Source organism: Bactrocera dorsalis, chromosome 5 (genome assembly GCF_023373825.1).
Source record: "Bactrocera dorsalis isolate Fly_Bdor chromosome 5, ASM2337382v1, whole genome shotgun sequence".
NCBI lineage: Eukaryota > Metazoa > Arthropoda > Insecta > Diptera > Tephritidae > Bactrocera > Bactrocera dorsalis.
The window spans coordinates 34,152,694-34,166,821 of record NC_064307.1 but is presented as its reverse complement, the minus strand read 5'-3'; the positions used below and the strand labels follow the sequence as shown (position 1 = coordinate 34,166,821).

The following is a 14,128-nucleotide window of genomic DNA, read 5'->3' as shown; positions in this document are numbered from 1 at the left end:
AATAGCCATCGAGCAATTTCCATTTTGAATCTCTAAAAATTAAGCTATTGTGAATTTGCTTGGATCAAAAGGACCTTGCGGCTGCGTAAGTACTGGTAACAGACCGCCATTTGCCACACTCACGTGAGGCCCAAATATTCAGTAGGAAACCACAAAGAGAATGCGATGCTCTTAGATGCTCCCTATCCTTGCGAAACGTATCAGCGTTACTATTCATGCAATTTATCTACGACCTGACACCAAACCTAGACTAATCATAAAGTAAAGTATATTATGGCGAGGCATTTCTTACCAAATCAAGGCATTGTTACCAGCTTAAGTAGTCACTTGTCTGAAGAAGGCTGCTCTCTGGAGGAGAGTCCAAAATTCACAAAATTATTTAACAATATATTGACAAAATTCTCAATATGTGATCCAAATTTTAAATTCATCGCATTGTGCTGTTTTACAAATATCAATTTTGCAATTATTATATTAATAATATTATATTAAATATTTTACTTTCGATATCTCATTCTATTTTATAATTCCATACATAATATCATACATTCATTACAATTAATTTGTTTAAGTATATTTCGCTTGCATTAAATTATTTTATTTACAAAATATATGTCTGTTTATTCAATGTCCATTCGAAAATGTTTTAGAAAAACAAAACAACACAACAGTTTCACTACATTTTCGCATATCTTTAAATACATACATATTTTGTGTTCTAAACTAATCGGATAATTGAGTATTTAATAGTTAATATGTACAGCCTCCAACGTGTGCCAAGTCACATGTCTTATGTATCCTCTATACCTTCCACCGCACTACCGGCATCAATGGAATCATTACATATCGAGAGATCCGATTCCGAACTTGAATGACTGCCACGACTCAAAGAATGAAACTCCTCGCCTTGTTTACTAAGCTCATCGGCATCTTCAACACCACAACTAATCGGCGACGAAGTTCGCGCATCGTTGACTGAATTCATAGTATTGGCATTCGGCATGACACTATTGGCCAATATAGGCGTCCCAACAGTAATGCCGGCGCTCAAGTTCTCCGCTGTATTCGGCAATTGTGTTTGGCGTAGGAGAGCGAGTCGTTGTTGTGTGATTTCCAAATGATGTTTTCGCCACTTAATGCGTCTATTCTGAAACCATACCTTCACCTGTGCTTCTGTTAGCTGTAGAGTGTGTGCTAGATAAAGTCGCTCCGGACCGACCATATACTGTTGCCGCTCGAATTCAGCTTCTAATCGCTCTAACTGTTCGGGCGTGAATATAGTACGAACACGTTTGTTCTTCATAGAGGATTTTTTTCCATTACTCTCTGCAATTATAATGAAAAAGTGGTAAGATAGTAAAACGAAAGTCGGATTAGAAAAAAATGAGGAACAACCGTGAGCTTAGAAATTTCAAAAAGTGGACATGGCCCGTCCCCTAATAAAATTAACGAACATATCTCACATACCGCTGGCGCTCTATCGACCAAACTTGTTAAGGACAAGCAATATTTTTTCATTTCTGTTAGTATCTTCACAATACTTCCTCTGACAGTGTGAAAATGTGTGAAATTGGCGTTCAACCACGCCCACTCCCCATATAACGGTTATGTTGAAACCGATTAAAAGCTATATACGACTAGCGATTATATACATTACAAGCAATTTATCAAAAGTTAAGATGACACTTGAGGGAGTCAACAGAAGCAATGTAAAACACGAAAAATGGGCGTTGCCCCACTCACCTTCCTATGAAATCCTATACCTTGCACAGAAAGTGTATTTAAGGTATGTGATTTCACAAATCGAGCAACACTATTCAAATCCCCAGATGCCGAAAAAGTGAACATTAGTACCTACTTCTGACTTTTTACGGAAAATGTCGGCTCATCTATGATGTATCTTAATGAAAGTCAAAGAGAATACTTTTCATATACCTTATACAGAGAACTTCGAACTTTAGGATGAGTTTATACCGTATATAGCGGTTAATACGAATCTCGTATGTGAGATACATATCTTAAAGAATTTAAAGAAACCTCACTCTCTAAGAACAGTTCCTCCTAGTGCCTAGATAAAATTAATAATAACTCTAACCCACATATAGCTAAGTAATATACAAGTTTTAAACTTGCGGTTGAGTTTATTGGATATATTGAGTCGAGAACGCGTTAATGTCGAACTACTTCCAGGAAGGCATCAACATCAACTGACGATGAACACGTCAATAAAATAATGGAATTGGTGCTTGAGAATCACCAATTAACAGTCAAAGATCTTACTCGCATCGTTTGAATATCGGAAGGATTAGTGAAAACCATTTTAAAAGATCATTTGGGCATAAGGAAAGTGATTGGTTCCAAAATCGCTAAATGCCATGGAACGTATTATTACTGGTGATGTGTCCTTGGATCGATGCTTACCACCCGAAAACAGACGATGAATCGGCTGAATAGGGGAGATGAAGGCAAAAAACCACGACGAAGTAGGTCAAATATCAAGAATGAAAATACTGATATTAGTTATATGGGGGCTACGTCAAATTCTCGCCCAACTACACTGCTATGAGTAAAACACGATCTCTTAATTTTATTAATTCAAAGGCAACATTCGTGCAAAATTTTATAAAATTGCTTCTTGATTTGTACACTGGAAAGTGAAAGAATCAAATGAAATTGTATTATATGGGAAGTAGGCGTGGTTATAGCTAATTTTTGTACTTTGACGAAGGAATGTAAGAAGAACGTCACTGAAAAAATTTGAAGGAAGTCGTTCAATCGGGTCCCGAGATATTTAATTTCACCTGATTGTGGATGGTGCCACGCCCACCTCACCTTGGCTAGTACAAAGTATTCTCATACCATCTCAAGTACAAAAATGTATACCTCTATCGTTTTATTAACTAATCGCTTTTTTTAGTCGTTTTTAACCGTACCGTTATAGGAAAAGCGAACGGAGTTACGCGTATCTTCTGATTTCATCCATTTTAATAGTGTTGATAGGGGTATCCAAGAGATTTTTTCTGAATGAATTTTTTTGTTGTAACTTAAGTCATTTAGGAAATATAAACATTAAACTAATTACATGGCGTGGCCACGCCTATTTCTCTACATTCCTCAATTCAAATAATAAGAAAGGTCCATTTACCTGATTTATGCTTTTCACGTTGTAGATTCAGTGAGCTTTGCTGAGCGTGATGTTGATGCAGCTGCTGCAGGCTCTGAAGCGCAGACGATGTGCCACCTGATGCTGCGGCAGCAGCTGATGCCACCGAACGGACATGCGACATTAAAAGATTTTGTTGCTGCTGCTGTTGTTGTTGATGATGGTGTTGCGTTACTGCCGCCGCTGCCGCAACAAATGACGATGTTGCTGCCGTTGTTTGCTTAGAAGAGACTGGAATCGGCAAATAACGGTGTATGAGCGCTGCGCCAACATTGCCATTGCAATCGAAATGGCCGCCGTTTCGATGAAACATATTATTATTAGTATTCCTGTCGCACTGTTGAAGCGACTTGATGGCATTGTCCGCGCCATTGGACGTTTGCAAATGTTGTGATTGTTGCTCGCTGTTGTCCACCTCGTCGTCGCTGTAATGTTTACTTTGAGTGCTTTGCGCCGATCGTCCAAGGCTAGACTCTTTGCCGACGTCATCGTCATTGCTGTTCAGCGACAAATTGATTGCATTGTTGTAGTCTTTGCAACTATTCTCCATAGCGCTCTTCTGCAAGCCCAAAATGGCGGCAATCGTGAATGACTTACCCATATCGAGGGAGGTATTCGTCGTGTCCAACAGCTCTTGACTACGTGTTTGCGTTGGATTTAGTAGTGGGTGGTTTGTGTGTTGTTGTTGTTGTTGCTGTTGCTGTGATTCACGCGGTGGATGATTTCGCAGCAGAAATGCATTGTTGTGCTGTTGATTAGTGCCCGTCATTGTTGAGTGAATGTTATGATAGTGTTGCTGTTGTTGTTGTTGCTGCTGCTGCTGCTGCAGTTGCTGTTGCTGATGTTGGAGTTGAAGTTGACTCTGCGTCGCGAAGACCGGCGGCAGCGCAGCCAAATGCGCTTGATGGGTGCTGATGTTGCTATTTGCCACAGCCTGAGAACTATGCAACGCCAATAAGTGGGAAAACGGATTTGGGTGATATTTCGAAGGATTCTGCAACATGCTGTTGTTGTGAATGCCAAACGCTTGATCGCTACTTGAAGTTGCTCTATTCTGACACGTTGTTGCTGCCACTTCAACGACACATTTGCGTTTGAGCGCAGCAATTAAGCCGGACTACGCAGAGTCCGCCTAGTTTGTACACGTGCGTAGACGGAGAGGCAGGTGTGTCGCTTGCCGCTATGCAGAAATGCGTTCTTGTGTCTCTCGTGTCACAGTATAGCTTTGTGGTCAACGCACTTGGCGGCTGTTAAACAATTGGCAGACTGAACCTAGGCGCAAAACGAAACAAAAGAAAACGGCTAGCGAAGATTAGTGAATGAAAAATGTCATAGCCATGCTGCACTATTAAAGAGTCGCAGTAATATGATATGTCATATGTATGTATTAATATGTGTATATACATATACATATATAGTATGTTGCAAATAGACATTAGTGGTTTTCTTTTAGGAGCTTAAATCGACTTCGGTTAACTAAAGATGTCTGTTATTTAAAAACAATGCAAGAATATTCAAAAAAAAAACATTTTTTTGCATGTTGTTTAGAAAAATATTCAAACAACTTAACTTATCACTAAAATTTGTAATTTTCATTTATTTTTTGCCTTCATTTTTATATGTACCAAGTAAATATGCATTCATACAACAAGTACTATGGATTCCATATCATTTAACAAAAATTTAATAAAAATTTTTACCAACCAACCAAAGCTGCATTTTCTTGAGTCAACCCTCGTATTTCCAGACGATATGAACTAAGGTTCTCTCATCTATTAAACAAACGCTGAAATTCAACACCACTTGAGGTTAAAGTAAATAAAATACGACTATTCCAAATTAAGCCAGGCGCAACGAAGTGTTTTATGAATGAATTTTTTCATAATAGCGGGCAAACATGTAATTGCTTTGCACAAATACGTTGAGGGAATTGCCATAATACACTTGGCTAAATGAAGAGAGCGGAGCTTAAGTATTTACATACATACACTTGTATACATTGGTGGTCAAAACGAAATGAACAGATATTATTTAATGAAATGCTAAAAGTGTTCAAAAAATTATTTTTTGAAAAAAATTATTCATCTACATTAATGTTGACGCCTCCAAAATAGTGCGATATTTTTCACCAACATTGTGACAAAAAAGTACCCGGAAATTATAAATAAAACGCAAAATATTTAAATATTTATTTTGTCGCCTTCAAATTAATTCCCACCAGATGTAATACTCTTTCCAGTCTTGGAAACACTTTTCATTTGTGCTTTTTTTGGGATTGGCCTTCAGATCCTTCAACTTATTTTGTTTTATCTCTTCGATCGACTAAAATCGGGTTACACAGAGCAGCAATTTCAATTTGGGAAACAAGAAAAAATCACAAGGAGCAAAATCAGGTGAGTACTGTGGTTGGTCGATGGTCGATGGTATTCACTGCGTTATTGGCTTTGGTCACAATCGTAGCTTGATGCGATGGTGCATTATCGTCCTTTAAAATCGATGAATTTTTCTTCCACAATTCCGGTCGTTTTCGACGGATGTCCTCACGCAAACGCCTTAAATAGAATTCTTAATTGACCGTCTGTCCTTTCGGAATAAATTCATGCCGCACCAAATCACGATTATCGAAAAAACAACGAGCATCACCTTGATTTTTGACCGGCTTTTGGCGTATTTTTTGTTTTGGTTTCGGCTCCTTTTTTCCCTTCCACTCCGATGATTTTTGACTTTTTTGCATGTCAAACTCACAAACTCATGTCTCATCGACAGTCATAATGCTCTCCATAAATGTGGGAGAGACCAAAATTGAAAAAAAATTCAGCTTTATCGGCACAAGTCGAGCAAAAATGTGTTTCATTCCAAAATCATTCGAGCGGGCTCGAGAGAAATGTCGATCTTTCTAACACTAAGCCTTACGATTTTCAAGCGACATATTCTTCACTTTTTCAATATTTTCATCAGTTAAAGAGGTCGAAGGTCATCCATAACGATATGAAACTTGGAAATGAGCGTAATCGGACCACTACCATACCCATAAAACGTCATTAAACGAGAACTTATAAATCATCGTTCCATCGACTGCGGAATTCGCCGTTACCAAGGTGCAAAGAACCATAAATCTTCCGCAGAACCTTTTTTCGAAAACTCGTAACGCCGACTCATTAGATGTTGCCTTCGGCCATGCCTCGGCACCATATAGCAAAGCGGGGATGATGAGTTCTTCTTCTTCTTCTTCTTCTTCTTTACTGGCGTAGACAGCGCTTACGCGATTATAGCCGAGTCAACAACAGTGCGCCAGTCGTTTCTTCTCTTCGCTACGTGGGGCCAAATGGATATTCCAAGCGAAGCCAGGTCTTTCTCCACTTGGTCCTTCCAACGGAGTGGAGGTCTTTCTCTTCCTCTGCTTCCCCCGGCGGGTACTGCGTCGAATACTTTCAGAGCTGGAGTGTTTTCGTCCATTCGGACAACATGACCTAGCCAGCATAGCCGCTGTCTTTTAATTCGCTGAACTATGTCGATGTTGTCTTACATCTCGTACAGATCATCATTCCATTAAATGCGATATTCGCCGTGGCCAAGTCGCGAGTGCGACGGCTGTTTGTTTGATGACAGGAGATATTTCGTTTTGCCCTCGTTCACGGCGCGGGTGTTGAGGCCGATGATATCAATATCATTTACTTCAGTTTTTGCCACCAATGTAATGAATATATGCACACATAGGTATGTAGGAGGTATCTGCTTAAGTCCACACATACCCGAGTAAATACTGATATGAAATTAGATTTATGAATGTTGAAACCAAGCTCTTTCCGCTCCACAGGCGATATTATAATAACAACTAACAATCTAAGATTCAGGGGCACATAGTCTGAACGATTTAGGGTTAACACCACGCCCTCTCTAACCATCTACATATTGTATCATGCAGCACATTTTTTTCGTATCGGTCTTAGGTGGGTGTTTAACTAAGGCCACAAACAATGTAAAGTTCAGGAAAAAACTTTTTTCTAAACTTGACTAAAGAATAAAATAAATAAAGAAAAAATAATTGTTTCATAGGAATTCTCCCACTAAGATTCAAAGGCCAGGTGTACATATATATGTACCTTAAGTCCACATGTAGTATACATAAGTACAAAATTAGTGAACATTAAGTGCACTAATTCAAACACATGCTGCTTCACGATGTAATTCTTAGTTCCGCACCTAAATGTCTAAGACGAGTCTTAGACGAACAAACACAGACATATTTATTTATAAATACATCTACAATACACACATCACTGGAGTACAATGATACTTTGTGCCAGCAGCAACATATGTGTTTTGTACTTAAATGTTCACCTAATACGTCTTGAAGGAAGTTATTTGCCGAGGTGCAAATACCTTTCGGCTTGTGTGGCACTCAAGTTTGCACGCCTGCAATTGTAATTAAATCCCATTATGAAGTGACCGGTAATGTGCAGCGAATAAATGACTAAGTGAATAAGTAAATAAGTGAATGTATGAATGGGATTTCATTCAGTGCAGGAATTGGACAAATGAAGATGTCTGACACGTTCACCTTGCTCTGACCAAATGTAAACTAGTGCTGCTTACTAAGAGTATAATATCACCAAAATGGTCAATTATATTAAAATATATTTACGAGTATGTATGTATAATTTATGTTTACATATTTTATACTAAAATCATACATATGTACATATACTTGTTTACCCAAGTTACTACACACCTCCCATAAGCCGTACCCAATGGCAGCTAGTGCTTCTTACTCTATTAGATAATAATTGTATTATTATTTTTCATTTGATAAATACATAAATAAATAAATTCTACACACCTAGACAGTAATAATTGTTTTTTAGAGCGTGTCCTTGAAAATTTTAACATCATCCAATCGACAAAGTACATAAGTTAAGAATGCCCATACTGGCATTACGAAACTTTTATCATATATTTAAATATTTCTATGTTATTATATGTTTATATTTAGCATATGAATATCCATACACGGTCAAAGTAAAAGTTTTTCCAGAAAAAATTTAATATTATAGATTTCGAGGAAGTAACCGTCGTGGCTGGCTAGAATAAATTCTATCCGAGGAGTCAAATTTAAGAATTGTATCCTTTTAATTTAGAACTGGGCATAAAATTAAATCAGAATCTATAACATAGCATAATGATATTTGATATTACAAAATCGGTTAATAGTTTTCCTCAGCCTCTACCGCATTTTAAAGTTCTAAAAACAAATACCAAAGAATGTGATAGGAATGCTCCAATCCATGTACATAAAAAAATTTTTAGAACCGCCCAAGTAACATGCCCAGTGAAGACGTGAAACTCAGTGGATGTCCTAAAGAGACAGTTGTGAACAAAAATTACATAAAATCAGCTTATCGGGATAGGTTGCTGAGATTGCACAGATATTAAAGGAATAGTTGGAACACATCGTAAATATTGGGTGGGCGTAAGCTCTGTGGTTTAATAGTGGATTTCGCATGAGTTCGCAATCGGAGTAGACTGATGGCGAGGGAATGGCGCCTATATTTTGGAATCCATTTTCTTTGGATGTGATTTAAGATACTAACACAATTAAAGTTGAAATTTTGGGAAGAAATTAATAAAGTATTGTACAAGTGGGTAGGTTAATTAGCGCTGGATGTGCCATTTTGATGCATTATCGTTGGATTTCTATAAACTTGCTACTTGTATCTCGTTTCATATTTGCCCTCAAACCAATTTGTGTTTTCGATGAAACTACTTATGTCCGCTATGCTTTTTCTGGACAGCCAGTCAAGGTTTGGTGCTTTATGCGCTCCGAATATTCTGTGTCTGGTTTGTGCTAGATATGGACACTCACAAAGAAAGTCGAAGACTGTTTCCTTATTCTCTTCTCGTGTGCAGCAACGGCAAAATTTTTTATAGCACAGACCCATTTTTAACGCGTATTCTCAAAACGGACAATGCTCGTTATAGTTGCTGTAAGCCTGAAAATACTTTTACTGGACCTATGAAATAAGTTCTTGGTTCTAGTCTTATCATATTTGAGTTATCTTGAAGTTGGTTAATGATTTCCATTTGTACCGTGCTATTTGTTCACAGTGAGATAAAGTTCTCTTTTAATCGTTCCCAGCGGATATGGTAATAACTCTATCTTCTGATTCATCTAAAGAAGCTCCTAGTTTGGAGCTCCCAATGCCTACAGGTGTAGTAGCCCATATACTATACGTATGTTTTATTTGCTATTTTTGCAATGTTAATCCTCCAATTTAGTTTAGCATCGATTTTAACCCCCTGATATTTAGCCGTGGTGAAAAGAGAAATTGTCGTACAACCAAGTGAGGCAAGATTAAATTGAGGTACATTGGTTTTATTTGTAAAAAGCATCAGTTCCGTTTTACTATGATTAATACCTAATCCTTTGTTTGCGTTCACAGGTGTTACTTTCCTAGAGGCCGATCTATAACCTCACTGAATGCGGAAGGCAACATCCTTTTTGACTTTTTGTAGCAAAATCCTTCCTCATCCGGTCTTTTCAACGGAGTGGAGGTCTTCCTCTTCCTCTGCTTCCCCCGGTGGGTACTGCGTCGAAAACTTCCAAAGCTGTAGTATTTTCGTCCATTCGGACGACATGACCTAGACAGCGTAGCCTCTGTCTTTTAATTCGCGGAACTATGTCAATGTCGTCGTATATCTCATATAGCTCATCGTTCCATCGAATGTGATATTCGCTGTGGCCGATATTCATCAAATGTTATCTTCGTCGAAACCTCTGCACCATATAGCAGGACGGGAATAATGAGTGACTTATAGAGTTTGGTTTTCGTTCGTCGAGAGGGAACTTTACTTCTCAATTGCCTACTCAGTCCGGAGTAGTATCTGTATCTAGGCTGACATTGTTGTTGGTGTTAATACTGGTTCCAAGATAGACGAAATTATCTAAGACTTCGAAATTATGACTGTGAATAGTAACGTGGGACCCTAGTCGCGAGTGCGACAACTGTTTGTTTGATGCGGGTGTTGAGGCCAATGATATCGATGTCAATGGCGTACGCCAGCAGTTATACATTCTTATAGAAGATGGACCTTATTTAGTTTTGTAGCTCGAATTATTTTCTCCAAGAGCAGATTTAAGACGTCGCACGAAAGAGAGTCGCCTTGTCTGAAACATCGTTGGTATTAAACGGATCGGAGAGGTCCTTCCGATTCTGACGGAGCTTTTGGTATTGCTCAACGACAGTTAAGCCGTATTAGTTTTACGGGGATACCAAATTTAGACATCGCGGCATAAAGGTAGCTCCCATTCGTACTGTCAAAAGCAGCTTTAAAAGTGACGAAGAGGTGGTTTATATCGGATTGCGCAATATGAATTTGTACAGCATAAATGCTAACAGTCGGTTTTACGTAATCAGAACAGACCAGAATTTTTTATCCGGTCATAGAGTGTCAACTTAGAAGAATTTTGCCGCTACAATAACAAACCTAGCATTCATTATTGGATAAAATTCGACCAAATATTCCACGTCCAGCACACAGTGAAGAAAATAAAGCAGCCGTAGCTGAGAGTGTACACGAAGACCGTGGAGAGTCCATTCGGCACCGTTCGCCGCAACACGGACTGACGAGAACGAATTGGCGCATTTTACAAAATACAAGTTGTGCTCGAATTGACCCTCCTAAGCGATATAGCTTCGCTTTATGAGCTCTTGCAAAATTCTAAGAAGATCGACGCTTTCGAGCAAAATTTTTCTGAGCGACGAGACTTATTTCTGGCTCAATGGGTATGTAAACAAGCAGAATTGTCGCATTTAGACGAAAAACAACCTAAAGAGATTCAATAGCTGCAATTTCATGCGGAAAAACAACGGTTTAGTGTGGTTTGTGGGCCGGTGGAGTCATCGGTTCATACTTTCTTTGACAATGATAACGGTGAGACGTAACTGACTAATTGATGCTTAGAATTGAACCACGTGATCTCTCTGACATTTCAATGACACGTCCCTACTTTCCATGCATCGGATCAATCAATGGATTTATTGAGAAAACACTTCGGTGAGCAGATAATTTCACGTTTTAGGACGGTTGATTGGCCACAAAGATGACGGATGATAATACATCCTTAGACTCTTTCTGTGATGATATGTACAGTCTAAAGTCTATGCGGACAGTCCCGCTTCGATTCGGGCCTTGGAGCAAAGCATCACGTTTTTCATTCGATTGTTACCAGTCGAAATGCTCGAGAGAATCATCGAAAGTTTTACTCAACGGATAGACTATGTGAGAGTAGCAACGGCCAATATGTGTCAAAGTATGTTATTTCGAATGATGATACACATTCCCCATTAAATTTGAAATTTCTGTGTTTTTTCTTAAAAAAAAAGTAGGGAATCGCCCTTTATTTTGCACAAGGTAGTTATTATGAGTTTACCACGAAGTTCATAACACCCACAAAAAACGTCGGAAACCCTGTAAAGTGTATACATATATATGTATGATCAGCGTAACGCGCTGAGCCGCTTTAGCCATGCCCGTCTGTCCTTCTATATATACGCGAACAAGTCCATCAATTTTTGAGTTTTTGACATAAAATTTTCCACACGTCCCTCTGTGCTAAAAAGCCGATTATTTATCGAAACCGCCGATAAGGGACCACTATACGATATAGTTGCCATACAAACTATTCGGTCGTAATTAAGTTTGGTTTGGAAAATGTTGTTATTTAACAAGATACTACTGTGCCCAAAAAATAAGGTGACATTGTATTTATTTTGAAAATTCTTTATTTATTCTTCCAAATCAATTTCATCCCCTTCAAAGTAATCCCCTTCCGATGCAATGCACTTATGCCAACGGATTTTCCAATCTTCGAAACACTGGTTGTAGTCACTTTCCGGGATGGCCTTCAGTTCCGTCTTCGCTGCGGCTTGAATCTCCTCTATCGTATAAAAACGGTGTCCCCGGAGCGGTCTTTTGAGCTTGGTGAACAGCCAGAAGTCGCACGGCGCCAGATCAGGTGAATACGGTGGTTGCGGAACGATATGGGTTGAGTTTTTGGCGAAATCATCACGAATTACGAGGGCAGTATGGGATGGTGCATTATCGTGGTGTAAAAACCAAGAATTGTCTTTCCACAATTCCGGCCTTTTTAGGCGGTTAGCGTTACGCAAACGACGCATAACGTTCAAATAATATTCCTTGTTGACTGTTTGACCGGTTGGAAGGAATTCATAATGCACAACACCACGATAATCGAAGAAAACAGTCAACATGACCTTGATTTTTGAGCGACTTTGGCGCGATTTTTTTGGTCTCGGCTCTCTTTTGGCACGATATTCGCTCGATTGATCGGTTGTTTCGGGGTCGTAAGCATAGATCCAAGTCTCATCGCCAGTTATAATGCATTTCATGACACCCTGGTAGTCGGAAAGCATCGTTTCACACACTTCAACGCGACGCCTTTTTTCCAAAAAAATCAATGTTTTCGGTACCAGTCGAGATTTGACGCGCTTGAGGTCCAAAACATCCTTCAAAATGGTATTGGCTGAGCCTTTCGATATGCCAACTTCATCAGCAAGGTCTCTAATTGTTAATCGACGGTTTTTCAACACCAAATCTTTGATTTGTTGAACGTGAGCTTCGTCGGTTGAGGTTGATGGTCGCCCTGGACGCTCTTCGTCTTCGACACGTTCACGGCCGGCTTGGAACTCACTATACCACTTGTAAACATTTTTTTTAGATATAGCCCCATCACGAAAGGCTTTCTGCATCATCCTCAACGTATCCGCAGCAGAAAATTGATTCCGTAAACAAAATTTAATGCAATTTCTTTGTTCAACAAATTTCGACTTCGCAAAAAACGAAAAACTCACTTTTAGCAGCTCACAAAACGACACGTATCTCAAACACTAATGAATATTTTGACATGAAATTTGACATAAATGTGACTGACAGTACTACCAACCTAAAAAAAAATAATTCTCCAAATCCTTCGACGCGCGCAGTTTAAATTCAAATTTATTTTTTGGGCACAGTAGTATATTCACAAAATTCGGGATTATTTCAAAAGGTAGCGCTATGATATACGAATATCGTTTAGTTCAATCCGCTATAGCATTTTTCTATGATATAATCTGACCGCCAATCAATCAAGATAGTACATTTTTATAACCGTTTTATACCCAGTTATGCCATGTATCTATAGTATGTGTGGGTATTGCAGTGTCAGTGCAGCCGAAAGTAACGTTTTTTTTAGTTTAATTAATTTTTCTACAAATTTGCAATGAATCAGCCTTTATTCTAGGTTTTCTAGTATGTAATATTTGTTAAAAGTTTTCAATTTATTTTTAAAATCTATGTTTTCAGTCATTTCCAAACTTTAATTCACTGCCCAAACACTCACCACGGCAAATTTAATGCTGTTATTTGCTTGGAACTGCGCGTTTTCACCCTTTATTAATAAACTGTGATAAATTTCCAAGAAATTCCAAAGAAATTTTTATTAATCCAATATGCTGTCCTTGGTACATCCGTTTTTCTCACTATATTTCCTTATTTTTTACTTTATTTTTTTCAATTTTTGCACAGATCAATGATTTTATCATACATATTATATTTAATAACAGTTATATTTTTCCGTCGGTATTTTGAAATGGATTTATAATTCACAAAAAGCGCCTTCAATCTGTTTCACGACCACCGCACATGTTTACACAGCTGGATTTCCTTTTCGACTGAGTTCTAAAATTGGCCATCAGCAAATCTCAGTGTTCGAGCCGTTTAGATGTGCCACACAATTCTACACCCCTGGCTGCTGCAAGGGATTCCAATAATGCCAATGCATACATATACATACATATATACACAGGATGATAAATAACATCATAATCATGACGGGGATTTTCACCACCACCCACCAGCATATGCCAGCGCTGTACCGGCCAAAAGCTGCCAGACACACATACA

At 38.6% G+C, this 14,128-nt stretch overlaps 1 protein-coding gene across 1 annotated transcript; it reads right to left on the bottom strand.

Moving 5' to 3' along the window:
* Positions 1–558: 558 nt before the first annotated feature.
* Positions 559–4,430, bottom strand: LOC105227163 (homeobox protein 5). The gene is made up of 2 exons (XM_049459241.1): positions 3,146–4,430; positions 559–1,326 (listed from the first exon to the last, which is right to left on the bottom strand). The coding sequence occupies exons 1-2, from the start codon at positions 4,164–4,166 to the stop codon at positions 791–793; spliced, it is 1,557 nt and encodes a 518-aa protein (XP_049315198.1). The 5' UTR covers positions 4,167–4,430; the 3' UTR covers positions 559–790.
* Between the last annotated feature and the right edge of the window lie 9,698 nt (positions 4,431–14,128).

What these genes read in the sequence shown, in the direction of transcription:
- LOC105227163 (XM_049459241.1), bottom strand. Translation starts at nt 4,166, where the DNA reads ATGTTGCAGAATCCTTCGAAATATCACCCAAATCCGTTTTCCCACTTA. An exon ending in ACGTGAAAAGCATAAATCAG is followed by an intron (nt 1,327 to 3,145) that starts GTAAATGGACCT and finishes TTATAATTGCAG; the next exon opens with AGAGTAATGGAAAAAAATCC.